The 19270-nt window shown below is 55.9% G+C and overlaps 2 protein-coding genes across 3 annotated transcripts in view; both read right to left on the bottom strand.

Annotated features, from left to right (window-relative positions):
• The window catches only part of AXIN2 (axin 2), a 35939-nt gene extending 22301 nt beyond the window's left edge, over nt 1-13638 (bottom strand). The window contains exons 1-3 of one of the 2 annotated variants that reach the window (XM_032429549.1): nt 13488-13638; nt 9819-10744; nt 2054-2194 (exon numbers count right to left, since the gene is read on the bottom strand). In XM_032429549.1, coding sequence (XP_032285440.1) covers nt 2054-2194; nt 9819-10633 — 956 coding nt within the window. In that variant the 5' untranslated portion in view covers nt 10634-10744; nt 13488-13638. Of the gene's footprint in view, nt 1-2053; nt 2195-9818; nt 10745-13487 lie in introns of those variants that run through there. The other variant, XM_032429550.1, reaches the window with a different exon arrangement.
• The window catches only part of CEP112 (centrosomal protein 112), a 475433-nt gene continuing 466822 nt past the window's right edge, over nt 10660-19270 (bottom strand). Inside the window, exon 28 of the transcript XR_004302419.1 lies at nt 10660-10744. The gene's annotated coding sequence lies outside the window, so the exon portion shown is untranslated. The remainder of the gene's footprint in view (nt 10745-19270) is intronic.

Here is a 19270-nt window from a genome sequence, read left to right as displayed (position 1 = left end):
GCGGGGAGGGGAGTGATAGGCCAAGGGTAAGGGCTTCGGATGAGAGCTCCATCCTCCTGCACCAGCACTGGGCCTACTGTCCCAGCTGTGAAAGTCACAAGTGACCGCCTACCTTTCTGACCGGGTCTTGTGAGACTCACACACGTACAGGGACTACACCCAAGTTAGTTCATCATGAACCCAGAACAACGCCTCAATGGTGGGGACCACAAGGGCCTGAAAGCCAGCCAAAAACAGTCTCTAAGAAAACCAAACAGAAGCCTTACATTCTTAACTACATTTGACCTGGGAGATTCACTCAACACCCTCATTCCAACCCAACTGACTCTTGTTTCACTCAAGACACTAAGACTCCCCACCCCCACCGCCACGCAATCCACAGACAGAAGCTAAAGGAGTAATGTTGCTAGAAGCAAGCACACAGACAGGAGCAAAACAGGACAGCAGAATGACCAAGAGAAAAAAGAAAAACCGTTTTTAAAGAGTGGGGGTGTTGCCAGGATGTCTGTGGACGAGCAGACAGCCCTACGTGGCCTTGTACGCTAGGAGGTAAGACTACAACCCAGCATGGAAACAGATCTTGATAATGATCGAGATCAGGCAAGAAATTATGCCTAATACTATTTAATTAAAATAGAACAAAAAGGTATTATTTTAAGGACTGTGACCATCAAAGGATAATTTTTCTCAAGTATGGACGGAAAACTAACTTCCACGGAACCCCTCATTTCTGCATGTTGGATGAAAGACGTGTACCCTTATCCTGTTTTCATTAATGCCAAAATGCTCTTCTTGTATTAAAACGGCACCTGTCACCTCGTGGCTCTCTCCCTTTACTGACAGGGGGATCTGAGATAACACAAGGAAAGCCACTGGGAAAACCAACAGTAGAATCCCAAACCAACCTCATCAACTTCCCTTCCAGCTGGCTCCATGCCACAGGCCAAAACACAGGACACTGGCCAACAGAAACCAGATCATTTCAAACGAACTGGAAGAAGAGACGGTCCAGTGTGAGGATGCTAAAAGGAACAAACTCTACCCACACCATTAATACACGGCTCAGTGCGTTTGCCTTTCAAAACTGTCCCCTTGGCAAAGGAGATTCCTATGGCAAACGCACCTGTGGAACATCTTCAAAGACCATTTCTGGAGTGGTAGTTCTCAACTGGACGCTGGGTGAGCTCCCGGGGGACTTTTGCCCAACCCCAGGCTCCCCCTCCCTTGGCTCTCCTGAATCAGAATCTCAAAGGATGGAAAGAGATGGGGATACCCCGCTCAACACACACACACACACACACACACACACCCTTCGGTGAGACTCAGGGAGAATGACTGTTCTCCACCCAGAGATCACCACTGCATGACTTCAAACGGTGATAGGTGGGGGCCACACTTATTAGTCGTGAACACCGAGTAATGTACAGAATTGTGGAATCACTATGTTGTTTACCTGAAACCAACAGAACATGGTGTCAACCATACTTTAATAATAAATTTTTTTGGAACAAACTCTTAGTATGCCAGATGCATTCGTCTTCAAAAGATCCAAGATCCGACAACTCTGGAGAGAAGCCCTACTCGGCGGCAGAACCTGACCCAGAGCAGCACTCTGCCAACACTTAGTGAACGGACTGCTGTCCACCTGAACACTTCCACAAGGGAGGGAACTCCGGGTTTCTGACCCTCACCTTCAATGCCTCTTCCTTCAGAAACAATGAACACACCTGCACACAAATCCTTCCCATGCCACCCCGTCTCCCACCTGCTGGTTCTGCAGACTGGACACCTTGGGGTTCAGGATGAGCCATGCACTTCTGTCCAGGGAAGAAAGGCGAAAGGACAACCAGAAGATGGCTTCCTAAACTCAGGACCCCATCGCCCTCCCGACCCTGCACCGCAGAGCTGGCACACTCCCCTCCCACCAAGCAAACGTACGTACCCACCCGATGGGGTTTGTGAAGCCAGCGGAGGAGGGCTGAGGACTCTGCCCAGCTGGCCTGGTGGGTCACACTGCTGGCCATACACATGATGGGGATACCAGGATACTTACACGCTACTGTCCGTCATGGACATGGAATCATCAGTCAGTGCGTCGCTGGATATCTCGCTATCGTTGGCGCTGGTAGCTGGCGCAAAGACATAGCCAGAACCTACGTGGTATGGATTAACAGGATCGCTCCTCTTGAAGGACCTGCAGGAAAAGTACAACAGCAGTGCATCACGGCTTTGCACCAGGCAACCCGGAGACAAGTGAGGGCACAATCCCACTGTGTGCGAATGCCAATCTGCTGCCCGGGGCCAGTCGCTCATCTGGGCAGACGGCTGGGGCTACCTAAGGAAGGGCGGCTGAGCCACCAGCTCACCCTGAGAAGAAAGCAGCCTGGGTTCCCCTGCTGCCAAGGGCAGGTCTGCCAGGGGACAGAGGAAGCCATAAGCAGCCCAGGGGATCCTACAAAGGGCTAAATACACACTCAGACAGAGGAAGGCACAGGACTCTGTTTTAGGAGGGGAGGCTATCAAATCCAAGAGAAGAGTAAGTCCGTAGAGGCGAACGGTCTTCTCCCTCCCCACCACCATATCCAAGCCTGCACTAGAAGAACACGGTTTTAGGGCCCCAAGAGGTCTTAGGCATCCAAACTCCCCATCTGGGGTCTGTTAGCATAGTTCCAAGCTTCAAGCAACCCAAGGCCTGGCATCTCCTTCTCAGTTCCATCCTGGGCCCAGGACACTGGATGCAGGGGACAGAAAAGCTCAAGATGAGGTTCAGGACTTGCACCCCACCTGGAGCTGGGCCTCCACTGGGCCCTGCCCCCCCACCCCACACCAGGCTAGGCTAAGATCAAGACCAGCTGGATTCAAATGAGCAGCACAGCTGTTTCAAAGAAAGGCCCAGGCCCCTCCTCCAGTGTCTCCTGCCCTTTGTTTCAGTGGCCTCTGCCTCCCCATTCTGCCCTCCTGATCACCTCCCAGAGCCACCAGTGTGTCTGTCCCCTGCTGGGCTGCATTCCTCCTGTGTCACTAGTGAAGGACGTTAAGTGGGGGGAGAAGGAGAAAGGGGCCACTGTGGTTGGCAGGCTCCAGGAAGGGGCCCGTCAAGCCCGAAGTCGCAAGAGGCCCTGTTGACAAAGACCCCGGCGTACTCCACTGGGCCCGCCAGTCTAAGCCAACAGCAAAGAAACCAACTGGGGTGAAGGGGAAGGCCCAGAAGAGAGAACCCATTCCATCAGGCCATTGCACGGGTCTCTAAAGATGGCGCTGGGGGTTGCAGATGAAAGGGACTCATGAAAGGTCAAAGCAGCCTCTACATGCCATCGCCAAGCTCCTATTCACCTCCTCTGTGGGTAGCACGGTGCTGGGCTCTGGACTGGCCCCGCCTGAGTCTCTGGTCTCCTGGCACCGGTGGCCTGGTCACCATAACGGGGGGGGGGTGTCACTGGGAAGGCACAGGCTCACAAAGAGGGATGCGCCTTCACACACATCACATCCTCCCGAGCTTGCAGCCACCTGGGGAAGGAGGTGTCCTGGGCGCACCTCACCAGAGCGCCCGGGGTGGCCCCAGAGGATGGCAGCCCGCCCAGGTCAATGCTGGGGGTCATGGCAAGATATGGATTTCTTTGGCTCTCATCCAAACTCTTTCTGCCTCCTAATACAGAGACCAGCCTAAAGGGTTCAAAACGTTCTAGCAGCATGTGGGACCCAGGCTGTGCCACCGGATTGGATAGAAGGAGGGTTGGGTGTGGGCAGGAGCCGTGGCCACAGTCTGGTGTGAGGGCCTCCTCGGGGGCCGCTGGGATGGGAAAGCCGGGGAAGAGTCGGGCCCTGTCGCTAAGGCCTGCACTCCAGCCAGAGAGAGAACACAAACGAGGAAAGTTACACCCAGAGTCTGAACGTTTTAGAGCCAGAACGAACCTAAGCCAACCTCCTCAGTTTAGACATGTGAATAAAATCAAGAGTTGCCATAGACGGGACACTCAGTCGCGGCGGGCTCTCTGTTTTGGGCGTGGCCGCACCCTCAGCACACAGTAGGTGCTCAAGGGCCGTCTACTACCCAGTCACCTTGCAGCCTCACAACAGTGGCAGGAGGCGCAGAGCCCCAGGTGGGGGCCAAAAGCCTTGCCAGAGGCACCTGGCTGGAGACGTGGCCACAGGGAACCCACATCCAGACTCCCATAGGAGCTCAACGTCAGCAGGGACCATGATTCTGTCCTACTGAGCTAGAGTGGAACGTAAAGCCAGATGCTGGAAATGGCCCATGGGCACAGAATCGACCAGAAAGCGCAAATGAGGAACATCCTACTTGAACCTGTTGAATACCTTGGACAGAGTGACCTTGAACTGTCCTTGAGACCCTGGCCCCGTCCCCGGTGTAGAGGGCAGGAAGTCTCCCCACCTCCCAGGTATGCTGTTCCATGAGGCCTCAGCACTGGTCCCGTGTCCTCAATATGGGATTTCCAGACACCTAGGCTGGAGAGAGAGGAGTCGTGGGAGCAAAGGAATGGCAGCTGACTTTTTTTGAGAGAGGAGACGGAGGAGGGATGACTGAGTAAAAATGTCCCCTCGTTGATAAGGGAAGTCAAAAGGGAAGAGAGGATGGCTGTGGCTGGGGTTGCCGCTAAGGCAGGACGAGAGGAAATGGGCTTTTAAGTCCGACAGAAGAAAGCACCGCCTGCCGGTCCGAGGGGACCCATGGAGTGGATGAGGTTATGGACTCCCCCAAGTCTTTAGAACAGTCCAAAGTTCCCCGCTCTCTGGGGTGCTTGGGCCGGGTAGCTGCCTCAAAGCAGGGCGGGCGAGGAAACTTGTCCCGGGCCCCCTCCTAGCTTTCAGAAACCCGGTGGCAGGAGAGCGCCCTGAGCCCTCCTTGGCAGGGACAGGCATGGGGAGGCCGAGCGCTGGTGCCCGCTCAGCTCCCAGCCAGCAGGGGGCCACGGTCAAGGCACCGCCTCCACGGACATGGGGTCTCCACCTAAAGAACCCCCGGCTCCGACATGGCCATCGGCAGGAAATTCTTCCATTCTCCGAAGACTCAAGGGCACCATAATTTGGGGAGTTACTAGTAATCCTCCAAAAAACCAGCTGCCGAGGAAAACGGAGCTGTCGGGGGGCTCTTCGTTCTTCTGCGGTTTTCACCGTGACTTATCGTCACGCGGCGTTGGGGTGTCTACACCTCGAATGCCCGTCCCGTGCAGCCAGACTGGAAGCCCCATGAGGGCAAGGACCTGGGGTGTCTTCTCTGCGAGTGGCTCCCCAGTTGGCGGAGTGTGGCAGAAGCTCTAGGCTTTGCGGAACTTCCTTAAAAGACCTGGGGCCATCTGATGGGTGGCTGAAAAGTGTTTTGGTCTAAGAGGCATCAGTACCAGATCAAAAGAGCCCACATGGCCCTGAAGAGCATTCAGACACTGGCTGCTGTCTCCGTGGTAGTCACTCAGTGACCAATGTCCTGAAGTCAACCTCTTCGGGGAGCAAATGACTCAGTAGAAATCCCTCCTCCCTCCCCAACCAGAAAGACATGGAACTCAAATCCCGTGTGTGCTCACAGCTTTGCACTCCTTGGAGTGGATCACAAAACACATGGGTCCCAAAATAAACCTGTCCTCCTTCGCTTCCAAAATAGAGGGCTCCCTGTGTGACCAGTCATTAAAAATGGAATATACTGCCCTGAGCTCGCTTGACCGCAATAAAGTATTCGGATTTTCCTACAATCATAACAGAGGAGGGAGGACGGAGCAGAGGAAGGAGGCAGGGTCATGGAGAGAGACAGAAACTCAATTTTTAAGAACCCGGAATGTTGTCAAAATCTCTACACGATTTTAAGAAAATGGATTAGAGCTCTTTTCTTGTATCTTAAAAAAAAAAAAAAAAAAGGAAAGAAACTCGACCATGCTGCAGTCATTGTACCCAGATGCTTTGATTATTTTCTTCGGGACTGTTGTGCTCGCACGGTTGCTGCAAGGATTTTAAACTCCTACAGACAGTCAAGGCCTACAGTAGTGATTCTGCACTGGGCAGGCATCCACAGACCTCTGTCTGCAACGTCCATGTGCAAAGGGCTTTCAGCTGTCAGGTAGCAAACGCTCCTGGGACGACCTTCAGGGAAGGGAAACTGATGGCTGGCTTCTTCTTTCCCCCCTCTCCCAGCTTATTCTTCTCTCTTATCTTGGTGCGGTGCTATGGCCCCAGCCCCCTCCCCATACACCAGGGCCAAGCCGCCCTACACAGAGCACAGCAGACCTGACCTTTGGGGCCTCCTTCTGGGTCCCCTCTCCCAACAGCGCAACTTAACAAGTATTTGTTTCTAAAGCTGTGCGCTTAGGGCTTGCCAAAAGCCCTCTGACAATGTACTCCAAAGTCACCCCCCAAAAGGCAACCTTCTCCTCAAGAAGCATCTTCGAAGGCAAGATGGGGGCGGCGCTCAGTGAGGGGCCCAGCACTCAGGTGGCCCTGGGCAGCTGAGCCATTAGAAACAGGCCAACTCTTACGAGCGCGTTTCAGCAAACTGCCTTCCTCAGAGATCCCAGCCTCTACCCTGAGGATACTGCTCCCAGCATTCTCTTTCCTATGGCATCATTTTCTTCGATAACTGAAGCCAAGCTTGATTCCAGGGGCTTCGCACAAAAACGGGCCTCCTCAGCGAGTTCTTTCAGAGAACAGGAAGCACTTGGAGCCGGCAGAGGGCCATCTGCTAGGCCCGACTTCTCTGAAGGGAGACCAGAGGAGAGGGGATCCAGCGGGAGGCAGGGGAGACCCGCCTGGCGCAGGAGGGCACCAGGGCCAGGGCGGACAGGGAAGGACACAAGGGAGCACTCTGTGAGCCCAACACGGTCTCCTTCCCAAAATACATGCGGGCTGAGCTCCTGATCCCGCAGCCCCTCCACACACACCTCGACACTCTGTGTCTGCGTCTGCGTGCTGGGGCTCTCACACGTGCTTCTACCGACGGGTCACGCCGGCTCTAAGTTATTTATAGAGCCCATCAAAAGCCCAGGCATCCCACTCAAGCACTCACAAACCAGAGCCCTTCCCTCCGAAGATAATTCCTGCTCTTCCGTTCCAACTATTTATATTAAACCTGACACCAAATCAGCGAGGACACAAACAAATCATTAAAAAGGAGGCCTCCTCTGAGTGCCCAAGGTAAACACAGGGCTTGGAAGACGGGCCAGCGCTCCTGGCACCCAGCTGCCAAGGCTGCCCCTCCACAGCTAAGGCAGGCAGACCCCCCTGGGCAGGACTCGAGTGTTCGGGCTCATTCACATTACTAACTTCTGAAGCCCATCCTATCTGCCACGTACCTTGCCTGATGAGTGAGTGTAGTAGAAGGGGAGGCGGACCTGAACGAGTTGGATGGGATCCCTACATCCCAAGAGCTGGCTGAAAAGACAGGCTTCAGTTAACACCCAGAGAAAGTGGAGGCCTGGGAAGGCGGGCGGACCACTCTAAAACTTTACGGGAGTACGGGCTAGAAGCCCAGAAGCACTCTCCGAAAGTGAGATCCTAACCTGGCTGCCCTTTTCACATAGCTACTCCTTATCATGATTAAAGGATACGAATTCTAATGCTTTACAAGTGTTCAGATCATTTCCCTTTACCCAGGGATTTCATGTCCATTATTTTGATCCTAAGAGCAACCTATGACATGAGCAGGAGGAATGGTGCCCAGTCATCGTACAGAAGGACACGTGGAGCCCACAAAGACTTCCACCCAGGTAGTGATGGGTAGACAGGGCTGGAACCCAGGCCTTGGAATAATCTGGGACACCTCCCAATACACCCTATGTACACTTGAAGATCCTGCGTGTCCAGATGAAATTGGATAGGTCGTAAGTTCCCTGTGACGATGCCCAGTTAAGACGTGCGGGCTCCGCATAGTGCCAGGTAAAATACTTCATTTCAATCCAACAGTGCGAAAAAGCGCACACAAATAGAGCATGGCGACTCCAGGGGCGGATGAGAAGGTGTCACCTACAGATCAACGAGGCCCACAGTCCACAACCAAGAAGGCAAGCACTGGAAACACAAGGGCTCTCTGGCCCCTGCCCCCAGGATCTCAAAACCTTCACAAGAGTCATCTCGGGGAAAGTTTAATGCTGGTACTATCCCAGTGGAGGCCTCTGGAAGGGGGAGGGGCACACCCAGGCGGGCTCTCTGCTGCCCACCCACAAGGGGGAGGGGTCGCAGCAGGGTCCTGCCTAGGAGCACTTTCTCTTCGGTGACATCCCAAACCACACACAAACCAAGGACGGTGCTGCTGACAAAGGGGACACTGTTCACAAAGGGGGCACTCTGGGTCCTGACCCTGGGAAACACAGAAGCTCCACTGTCGGAAAGCCCCTGGAGCGGCAGCCTTACCACAGGCCTTAAGTGGTCTCTGCTAGGCTGCCAAACTGGAGAGCAAGGAGACGAGCACATTCACCAAATGTGATGGGGCAGAAGCAGCAGGTGCCCGGTGACTGCCCGGCCCAGCATCTTGAGCCAGAAGCTTAAAGACGCTGAAACAACTCCTTCCACGTGATCCTCTGCTTCCTTTCAAAAGCCAATCGAGTTCCACTTGGGTGTAGACCAGATGTCTGAGCGTGGGTAACCAGGGTGCGCGAGGCTGCAGGAGCGCCCTCTGGTGGCTGGAGAACGAGCTCTTCGCACCCAGCGGACAAAGTCAACTCTCTGGGCCACCCCTACATCAGGGCTTCTAGGCTCAGCCACGCTGCCCTGCCCCTCTTGCCCCTGCGGGACACTGGAGGCCTGACCCTCCAGGGGGAGGGCAGTCTCCACAGAGGCAGCCACCAGACTGCATCCCCGGTGCCGAACACACGAAGAAATACAGGATGGATAGCAAGCGAAGGCATTCGACAGCAATCAAGTACCCACCACCCCTCCCATCGCATGCCACAAGCAACGGATCTAGACGGGAGAGGCTCAGGTTGGATCTGGAAGGGGAGGGAGGGAGAGTCACAGAAAAACTCATTCTAACAGGAGGTCTGAAGTTCAAGGTCAAGAATCTTAAGACTTGGCCATTCTGTAAAGGACTGTTGATCTCTGAAGCCTCAAAAAAGGGAAAGTACTCCAGGGCCCCGTCCTCTCTGTCCAAGACTCTTCTCCACCAGCACTAAGCAACACAACAGTCAACGGAAATCTGACCCTCGGGCTGCAAGCATGTAAAACCTAGATGAATATACCAGTGGACTCTAAAGCTAAGGGTCCTTTATTCAGGAAAGTCACAGGACCTTCCCTAGTTAGGAGGGTTTCTTGCCGGGTAAATACCTAATGCTACAAAGAGAACCACAACCTCAGTTGTGAAGCCAATTGTTGGCTCTTATCTTAACAGAAGAGTTCAGAAGATCCCACTTACCCCCGCGTCCAATGGGTGCGCACAATATTCCCTGTGCCTCCCCAGCCACATTCATTCCTCTCGCTACTGATCAGTGGTGAATGCCCCCTTCCAAAACCAGTGCTTAGTGTATTCGGTGACTCAGAGGCATCAAAAGCTGCTGTCCTCTCTCTCTCTCTCTTTCTCAGCCTTCTAAGACTGGTCCAGGATAATAAGTAACCCGCATTAATGAATACTGCTTGCCAGTTTGAAGTTAGTCCTGGAAGACTGCAGGTTTAGACTTAGCTGTGTGTGCAGCACTTCTCCCCACTTTAAACAACGAAAAGCTAAGATCAAAGGGTACATGGCCAGCAGTCCTAGCTCTCAACAGACCTTTGTCAGCCTCAGCAGCCTCACCATCCCACCATCTGCCCCACTTAACTCAAAACATCTGCAAAGTCCACACTGTCCCCCAGCCCCCAGCCCCCTCCCCAGACGGACAAAGTCTTACCTGTATCCATTTTCAACAGCCTCAGTGGACCTCACGTTCGCTGTAGCCCTCAGGGTTTTGCTGGACAAGCCAACCACAGTGGGTGACAGTTTGCACTTGAAGTCAGCACAAGCCCACTCCTCTTCCTCGTTCAAGGTGGGGAGATAGCCACACACGACCTTGAGGCTCCCCAGTCCCCCGTTACTCATGAAAGCTGTGTTTTCTCCCCCACTCCTCACATATTCGAGGTATATATCAGAAGTCAAAAACATCTGGTAGGCATTTTCCTCCATCACCGACTGGATCTCAGTCTGCGCCTGGTCAAACATGATGGAATCAATCTGCTGCTTCTTGATGCCGTCTCTTATGTAGGTTTTGGTGGCAGGTTTCAGCTGCTTGGAGACGATGCTGTTGTTCTCAATGTACCTTTTGTAGATCGCTTTGGCTACCCGTAAAGTTTTGGTATCCTTCAGGTTCATCTGCCTGAATCCATTGCAGGCAAACCAGAAGTCTAAGGTATCCACGCATTTGTCCCTTTCCAGGAAAGTGCGGAAGAGATAAGCACCATCTTGATCGCCCAACAAGGAGTGCAAGGACTTGGTCCACCTGGTCAGAGGGGAATCCGGGGACGCCCGCCCCTCGGGCTCCCCCAACCCATCCTCGTTCCGCCTGGTGTTGGAGGACACAGGCATGGGTTTGGTGACCTGGCCCTTTCCTACCCCGGGCTGGCACGGCGGGGTCTCTCCTTCTTCCCCCGGGACCGGGGGCCGGGGGGCATCCTCGTGGAAGCTGCTGCTGGGGTCTGGGAGGCGCGTCACCAACACAGCACTGCTCATGGTGAGGGAGTCCTCCGCCCGGAGTTTGTTCTCTTCCCGCAGTTCCTCGCAGCAATCAGCGTGGTCTCTCTTGCTCTCTCAAGTCAGCAGGGGCTCATCTGAGCCTCCTTTCTGGAAAGAAAAGGAAGGGGGGAGGTAGGGAGAGAGAAAGGGGTATTGATCTAATCAAAACCAGATCTACCCAACATCAAAGCAAGAAAGTAAACAGGCTTTTCAACTCCTCAAATTCAAATCAAGCAACCCAGCTATCTGCGAGGTGCTCATCTAAAGTATCAGACGCTGCTTTTTCAAAGGCGAAATCTGAGCTCCCTGCACAATTGGGGGGGAGGGGCGGGGCAGGTGGGCTGGGAGCGCGGAGGGTGGGAGGTGGGGGCGGAGGGGCTTGGAAGGTGTAAGACTGAATCTTCCAAAACCCCCCTCGGCCGGGGCGCACGCAGGGCAGCCTTGGCTCCGCACGGGCTCCGCTCCCCTCCCTTCCCCCCCCTTCCCCCCCCCTCTGCTCCCCTCCCCCCGAAAGCATCAACTCCAAAGACGCGCACACGGAGCCGCCGGGCTGTGTGCAGGTGAAACCAATTTCGGTAAATTTCCCCACTCGGCTCTCCGCACAGATAACTCGAGCTCCAAACGTGCCCTTCCCCGGCATCTGGTTCCCATTCCCCCCACCCACCCCTTCCCTCGGCGCTCCCCCTTCCCACTCCTTAAAAATTCTGAAGATCCTCGACCGAGAAAGAAGCCCGCCCAGCAAGGGGCGGAATGGGCTCCCAGCTGGAAAACGCCCCCCTCCACCCAGATGTAAATGTTCGCTGCGCCCCCGCCTCCCGCCAAGAATCCGGCTCAGTCTACACCTCTGCGTTCCCCGCTCCCCAAAACCAGAAATCAACTCACTCAGACAAGACTTTGATCTTCAAACTTTGAGAGAGAAGCAGAGAAGCCTCGGGACCCGCCGCCCCCTTCGCCCCCACTCCCGCCCCCAGCTCACCTCCCGGAGTCACAAACCCTACAAAACCGGATCAGAAACCGTCTCAAGCTACCACTGCCTCTGCCAAGAATCCCAAACTCTACTGACCTCAATCCTGTCTTTTTTCCAAAAGAAAAAAGTCTTATCTAACCAATAAACAAGCCGCTTTCCCTAGCACGGGAAGGATCAAACTAAGGAGGGCAGGGGCGGGCCGGGGGGTGGGAGGATGGATGGGGCGCGACCCCGAACGAGGGGCCTCTCGGGCCGCGGGGCTCGGAGACTCGGCCGGCGGAGTGGCGGGGCCGCCGGTAGCGCCGCGCTGCCCGGGCGGAGGGAAGGTGGGGCGGCCCCGTTACCTGGAAGACGAAGGCGGCCCGAGGCCGGGCTCTCATCTCCGCCGAGCCCCACCGGCCCGCCCCCCCCCCGGCCCAAATCCAACCGAACGCGTCCAGAGCCCCGGCGAGCGGGTGCCGAGCGCGGGGCCAGAGCCCCGGGAGGCGCTCGCGGCACCCCGAGCCCGGGCGCGGGTCGGTCCCCGGCGCCGCCGCTCGCAGAAAAGGCACGGAAAGCAGCAGCCTAGTCCAGAAATGGCGACGCGCGGAGTCTCTGCCTCTCCGCAAAAGGGGCCGGGGTGGCCGGGGGCGCGGGGCCCGGGCGGGGAGGAGGGACGCGGGGGACGCGGGCGCCCCGGGCTCGGGCCGCTCCTGCGCGCAGACTGAGCCTGGGCCAGCGCTCGGGGCCCCTAAGCGCGGACCGGCGGCCGGGAGGGGAGGAGGGGAGGGGGGCAGAGAGGCGGGAGGGGAGGAGGGGGCGGAGGGAGAGGCGGGGGGGTGGGTGGGAGGAGGCGGGGGGAGGGCAAGCGGGGGGCGCCGCCACCCTTTCATCCCACCTTCCAAAGGCACTCCCGCGCACACTCACACCCCGACTCACATCCATAACAACGGCAGCGACGCGACCCCCGGGGGGGGGGAATCTGCCCCCTCCCCGCCCCCGCCGCAGCCGCCACTTGCAGAAGTCTCTCCGCCGGGGGCCCCGCCACCCCGCTGGGGAGGGGGCCCCTGGCGCAGGGCGCGCGGGGCTGCCCGGCCAAGCCCCCCGGAGCGCCGAGCGCCGGGCCCGCCGCTCCCCTCCGCGCCCGCCGGGAGAGCGCCCCGAAATAGCCGGCCTGCCAACTTCAAAGGGCCGCCGGCACATCAAAGCGCGCGGGCCGCCCGGCCGCCGCGGCCTCGGCACTCACCATTGATCCGCGCGCGCGCTCCGCGGCGAGACCTCGCAGGCGCCCCGGGCAGGGCCCCGGCCCTGGCCCCCGGATCGGCTCGCAGCGGCAGCCCCGGGCCCCCCCGGGCCGCTCCCGGCGTCGGGGAACATCGGGAGTCGCGCGGCAGGGGAGGGGGGTGCGGGGAAACAGCAATCCCGGGATTAGAGCGAGATCCACCGGGAGGGAGGGTGAAGCGGCGCGCTCCGCCGCCCCTTTTATGCAAAAGACCCGAGTGGGCCTCCGCCCCCGCCGCGGCCGCCCCCGGCCCCTCCGGCCCCCGCCCGGCCCGGCTTTCAACACAGGTCCTGTTTCCAGCAGTCACTCCGCGCACCAAATGTCCTCCGGGCGCTTCCAACAAAAACTGCGCTGTGGATTTAACTGTGCACTTCAAAGGCGCGAGCCGAGCGCACGGTCCTGAAAGGGAGGTACGCGCCGGCCGCGCCCCGGGCCGCCCCCGGTGCCCCTGCCGCCCCTCCCCAGGGCCGCCCGGCTCACACCGCCCCTCCTGGCCGGGGCTCGGCCCGACCGGGCCCCCTCCCGCCCCCGGCGCCCGCGACGCCGCTCGGCGCGACCTCGCCCCCGGTCCGAGGGGGGCTTTCTTTGAAGCGGCTCCGCCGGGGCCGCCCCTCCACCCCCACCTTTTACAGCAGGGCTTTCGGCGGGGGAGACGGGCGCCTCGGACGCCGGGCGGCCCCGAAGTCCATTGCAGTGAGGGGTTATTTTTATTTCCCGGCTCTCGGGTTGTTACTGAGTTGCCAGGACCTTATCAAAGCGCAGCCGGCTCCAGCCGACTCCCCCGGGCCGGGCTTGGGGAGCCAGTGATCCCGCCGCGCCAATCACAGCCGCGCTCGGCCGGCCCGCGCCGCCCGCCTTAAAGGGCCAGCGCCCCGCGCCCGCCCGGCCCGGCCCGGCCCGGCCCGGCCCGGCCCGCCTCCGCCGCACGCTCGGCTCCCGCGTCAATTCTTCCCGGGTCCTCCTCCGCCCCCTGCCAGGCCCCCGCCGCCCTGGGGGCGCTCTCAGCCGGAGTTCCAACTCCGTCTTTCAAGTTCTCCGGCCTCTTTGCTCTGGCCGCCTCCCCCTGCCTGCCCTCGCCCGCCCCAGCCCTGGAAAGCAACAGTTTATTGTAGCATTCTGGCAGTCGCAAGAACTGCAAGCAAGCAGATTTTTTTTTTTCTATCATCAAACACTTTTCCACCTCTATTCAAGTTTCCCTGGGAATTTGGGCCGCGAGGATCTTGTAAAGGGAGTTCCGGTCCTGGGATCCACTGGCCAAGTGTCATAGGGCCCACGCGGGCCTGCACACAGAAGCATGTGTGTGCCCTTGCGCGCGTGTAGCTAAGTGTGGGTTAGAACCACGGCGCGTTTGTGGATGTGTGAAGATGGGGGTGTGAATCCGCCAGCACAGGCCTGAGGGCTGCAGATGGGCTCCGACACCTCGTTACGAAGCAGGCCTCAGTTCCCTGAAGATTTAACTACAAATTCTCAACCTGGTCACCAGAACCCTTTTTGCGCACATAGAGAAGAACATCTTTCTGTAACAACTGCATTCTCGACACGCTATGGCAGGCATCCCCCATCCTCCCATATGTTCCATATTAAACAGACACGGAATGTCTTTTTTCTCCTTGATCCGCAGTTTTAATGTATTGAAAACTCTTCACCCACTGTCTCCTTTGAATGTCACCTCCCCACATGCCGCCAGTAATGTTTATGAGGCACAACCTTCTCTTCTCACTTAACGGAACAAGAAAATATGCCACAAACCTAGACTAGCTCTTGCTATAGGATGGTCCCTCATTTGATAAGCTATTAACTTTTCCTCCTCCTGAGAAACTTAAAGGTGTCAGATTGTTTCAGTAAGTGAAAAGAGGAGCCCAGCACTGAAGGTGATGGGCTCGGCTTGGGGTATCCAGCTCTACTCACTTTTTCTTTATTTACTTGCTTGTTGAACTTAATGGATGACAACGCTTTTCAATGCAGAGGTGCCCCTAACCTGTCATTAGGCCTTCAGAACTTTGAAACATGCAAGAAATGTGTCTATTTAGGTTTCCGTAGGAAAAGAGAAGGAAGGTGCAACACCCGTGATCTGCTGGAAAAGGGCAAGCATCAGGGACTGTGCTCTTCCTCCCCCCAGTCTATGGGGCTGTGACAAGGGGTTAGAGTCCTTTGCAGCCGGGGCTGCCAGATTTTTTGGAGCTCCTGAATGGCGAGGTGGGTGGCATCTCACTTCCCAATACCTGCCTGTCTGTGTCCACGTTCTGCCCCTCTGGGCTCACCTGCCCAGGCAGCCGGGCTGGCTGCAAACCCACAGTCCAGGCTATGAAATATGGCCACCTCCGGGCAAATCGGGAGGGCCGGTGCAAGAGTGTGGCAGGATGACTCATCTTTGCCTTGGGACAACTGCTGGGTGTGAGGAAACTGGAAGCCAGTCCACTTCAGGTCGGCTCCATCTAAGCGCCTGGCCTTCCGGAATGCTGGTATGTGGAACCCATGGCCAAGGACACACCCACCCCCTTCTGCGACCCCACGAGAGCCAGGAGCCAAGCTGTCCCTGTGGTTCCAGGGAGTCTTTAGGCCACAGAGGGTGTTATTACAGGAACAGAAGTGTATACTGAGGGGAATAAATTGCCAAAGAAGTGTCTACAATATAAACAACAGCGGCATCCATGTGCGTGCACGTACACACACACACACACACACACACACACACACACACACACACAATGTGGGGGAGGGGAGATAGAAAAATCAAAACATCCAAAATCAAAATAAACAATGATCAGAAAGAGGAGGCTTTAAAAAAGGAAGTGGAAACTTGGTCTTCATGGGTGGTTTTCCTCCCCTCCCAGCTGTCCCCACTGACCCTTCACTGCCCCCCAGCCAGCCCTAATCATCACAGGCTCGGCTTAAACCAAAGGCTCTCCTGCTCCCTCATTATCCCAGGGCTGCAGCAGCAGGAAGGAGGGAAGGGAGATGGGGACACAGAGACACAAGGCCTGGTTTGGTTTGGATTGTCTCATTAATGACCTCTCTGAGAGCCTGATTTCCAGAACAGGTGTTTGGTCACCTTGGGCCAACGGCTCCCCCTCCATCTCACCCCTGCTCTTTCCCCTTCCCCCTTGACTTCAGATCTGGCGGTCCATTTCCCATCCAGCAGGAGGCTGGGCCAAGTGCGGAGAAGCCGGGAGCCCTCTCAAGCCTCCAGGTCTTTGACTACTTGTTGATAGTGTTTCTGGAAGAGAATCCAAAGTCCTTTGCTTATACCCAGCCCCTTTCTCAAGATAGCACAGTTTTCCATTTTTCCCTTCTCCCTGGCAGCAGTGATATCATGTGACTTGTAATCCTGCACGGTTGCCTGGAAACTGGAAAGCAAGGTGATGGATTTCTGCACATGCTCACTCTTCCCCCCTCCTTTAAAGAAAAACCTTACAGAGGATAAACAGCCTACTTTGCCTAAGTGCAGACAAGTTTAATAAAGCAGAGAAGATAATTCTTTTCTCTGGGAATTACGTATCAGATTGAAATCCTAGAATCCCAGAAAACGGGGACTAGGGACTCCCTGAGAAGCATCTGGCCAGATCTCCAAACTTTGGTCAGCCCCCCGCCTCAAACCCCTCTGGCGTGGAAGTCATACCAGCTGTGAATTCAGAGGAGCTCAGACCCAGGACATGGTTTTCTAAGATTCAGTGATTTTGTCTTTTATTTCTTTGGAAAAGTGCCACCTTAGACAATGTACCTTTGTTTAAGGAGGGAGGTGGAGAGGGACACAGGTAACCTTTCCTAAGACTGCAGGTCACCTAGCCCTTCTGAGTCACTATGTGTTCACCCGTAGAGTGGGGAAACAACCCTCAGAATCCTGTTGTGGGGATAAGCAATCAGGTAAATGTCCAGCAAGACGCTTGAGATACAGGAGGCCCTCCAAGCTGTTCCCTCAATAGTCTGTTTACCCATTCCGAAGCGAAGATGCCCTCCAGTTGGGAGACCCACTCCTGGGGGTGGGGGCCTGGAGGCTACCACAGAGGTCCTGCAGAGGTGAGCCACCCTGCCATCTTCCCTGCAGGGAGGAGCAAGCTGGGAGGGAAAGGGGGGGTGCTGTGCCTTTCTGTAATCTCTCAAAAATAGTCCTCTCCTGTACCCAAAATGAAACATCCAAATTTTCTAGCCAGGGGACTCTTAAAGTGTTATCTGATCCAATCTGCCTTTTAAGATGGGGAACTTAAGCTAGGAAGAGGTGAAGAGATTTTTCCCAAGATCACTCCGCCCTTGCTGGAGCTGAGCTGAAACCTCTGGAGGGTTCTGACTCCCCATCCATCCTCTTTTCCTCCTCCTGATGGGGAGAACCCAGGGTAGGGCTGGCTAAGAGGGGGGCCTGAGATCCTCAAGTCCCTGACTTCCAATGCGGAACTAATAAACATGATTGGGGATGTTTTCCTAAAAGAGCCACCCCAGGGCTTCAGCCTGAAATTCCACTGAAACACCCTTCCTTCTGCCCCTGCTTAGGGATCGCCTTGACCCTTGGAACTGGGCTATCCACCAAGTCTTTTATGGTGGCAGGCGTTTCCATGGGCATCCCAATGGGGTCGGTTCACCTAAGGGAGAACTGACTTTCACAAAGCCTGAGAGGAGAAAGAAAAGAGGAAAAGGCCGACTCCACATCCCTCCAGGCCCCCCCTTCCTACTTGCTCTCCCCTTAGCAGAGCAGGGACTGAGACGTCAAGGTGGAAATTTTGAAGCCACAAGAGAAAAAGGGAGGTTTCTCTAAGAAATCCTATCCAGAGAAGTGTTGGGGAAACGTATTTGTTAATAAAATGAATGATAACACATCATTTAAATGTTAAATTTAAAACAGAGCTAATAGTGTAAAACTTCCTAATCTGATTTACTTTCAAGTGCTTTTCCTATTTATTGTAAATGGAGCTACAAACGGCCGGGCTGTTGGCATGTTGCCATTCATCATCTTGGAGTTTGGCTTTTTAAGAGTTGGCCTGAGCTCATAACCAGAAGAGACCACCAATACTAAAACAAATCCAGAAAGAGGTTCTGAGTTTTGACATTTTCTTCTCCACGGTGTCAAGCAGATGTGCACACGGAAAAGATTGTTTGGGGGAAAGGAGGGGAGAAAGAGGAGAAGAGGCGCTGGAGGAGCACGCCCAGTGGCTACACGGGAAGCTTTGCTAATAAATAGGTCTGCGTTGCCAAGCTGTCTCAGTAGACATTGTTTTCTGCTCCTGATGTTTCATCCTGCTCCTTTGAAACAGCCTCTGGAAAGTGAAGGTTTGCCAAGCTTGGAATGGGTTCCTTTATTCTTTCACGTTAGTTTCTCCATTTGCTCGGAGCATTCCCACAAGGTGACTGAGCACTTTCTCCATCTTGGGGGGGGGGGGTTGCGATTTGCCCCCGGGGGTTGGGGGGTGGCCAGGATGCTAGGCAGAGTCCCAGCTGCTCCAGAACACCTGGAGAGGTTCTGGATATTGCCTCCCGGTGGAAGAAACTTCCCTGTGTCAAGTCCTCCACATGCTGCTTTATTATTATTATTTTTTAAAGATTTTATTTATTTGTCAGAGAGAGAGAGAGAGAGAGCGAGCACAAGCAGGGGGAGAGGGAAAGGGAGAAGCAGGCCTCCCGCGGAGCAGGGAGCCGGATGCGGGGCTTGATCCCAGGACCCTGAGATCGCGACTTGAGCTGAAGGCTGACGCTTAACCGACTAAGCCACCCGGGCGCCCCAACATATGCTGCTTTATTATGTAGCCTGCCTTCGGTGCTGACTCCAGGGCCCATCCGGCACCCTGCCAGCTTCAGAGCACTCAGATAATGTGCTGGCAAACGTCTGTCAAGAGGAGTACACTTGCTGTCTACACTTCCTCCCCTTTCATTGTCTCCTCCACCCACGATAGCCTTTCCCCCCCAAATTCATTTTCAGCCAGGTAAAAGCCACCCTATAGGTAAATCCCATGGGATGATTTTGCTCTGGTTCTGGCTTGACGGGGCTGTAGCCCTGCTCCTGTCCTCTCTGCAGTTCAAGCCTCCCTCTTACCTGACAGGACTTTCTTACCAGGAAATCTCTATCTCCTGCTGCTCCACAGGCCTCCCCCCCACCGCCAACCCCCCCACCCCCGGCCCTCACAGGCTGCCCTTCCTCTGGGTTCCTTTCCCCTGAAATGTCTTCTGGGCAATCTCCTGGTCCACCCGTAGGTCCAAGCCCCATTCTCTAAAGACGGGGGCGGGGGGGCCCCCAGACCTATGCCCTCCCTCGTCATCCTCACTTTGGATGGGCGGCAGGCCACAGCTGTCTCCAATTTGGAATCTTAAAAGGGAGCCTCCTTTGTCCCTGTTGAAACCAGCCATCCTCCTGGTAGGCAGTGAATCACCAAGCCCCACTGCCTCAGTCAGGAACCTGGACCATTTCTAGATCCTTCTACTC

This window comes from Phoca vitulina, unplaced genomic scaffold (assembly GCF_004348235.1).
Source record: "Phoca vitulina isolate PV1807 unplaced genomic scaffold, GSC_HSeal_1.0 scaffold41, whole genome shotgun sequence".
NCBI classification, from domain to species: Eukaryota; Metazoa; Chordata; class Mammalia; order Carnivora; family Phocidae; genus Phoca; species Phoca vitulina.
This window is presented reverse-complemented; position numbering and strand designations above follow the sequence as displayed.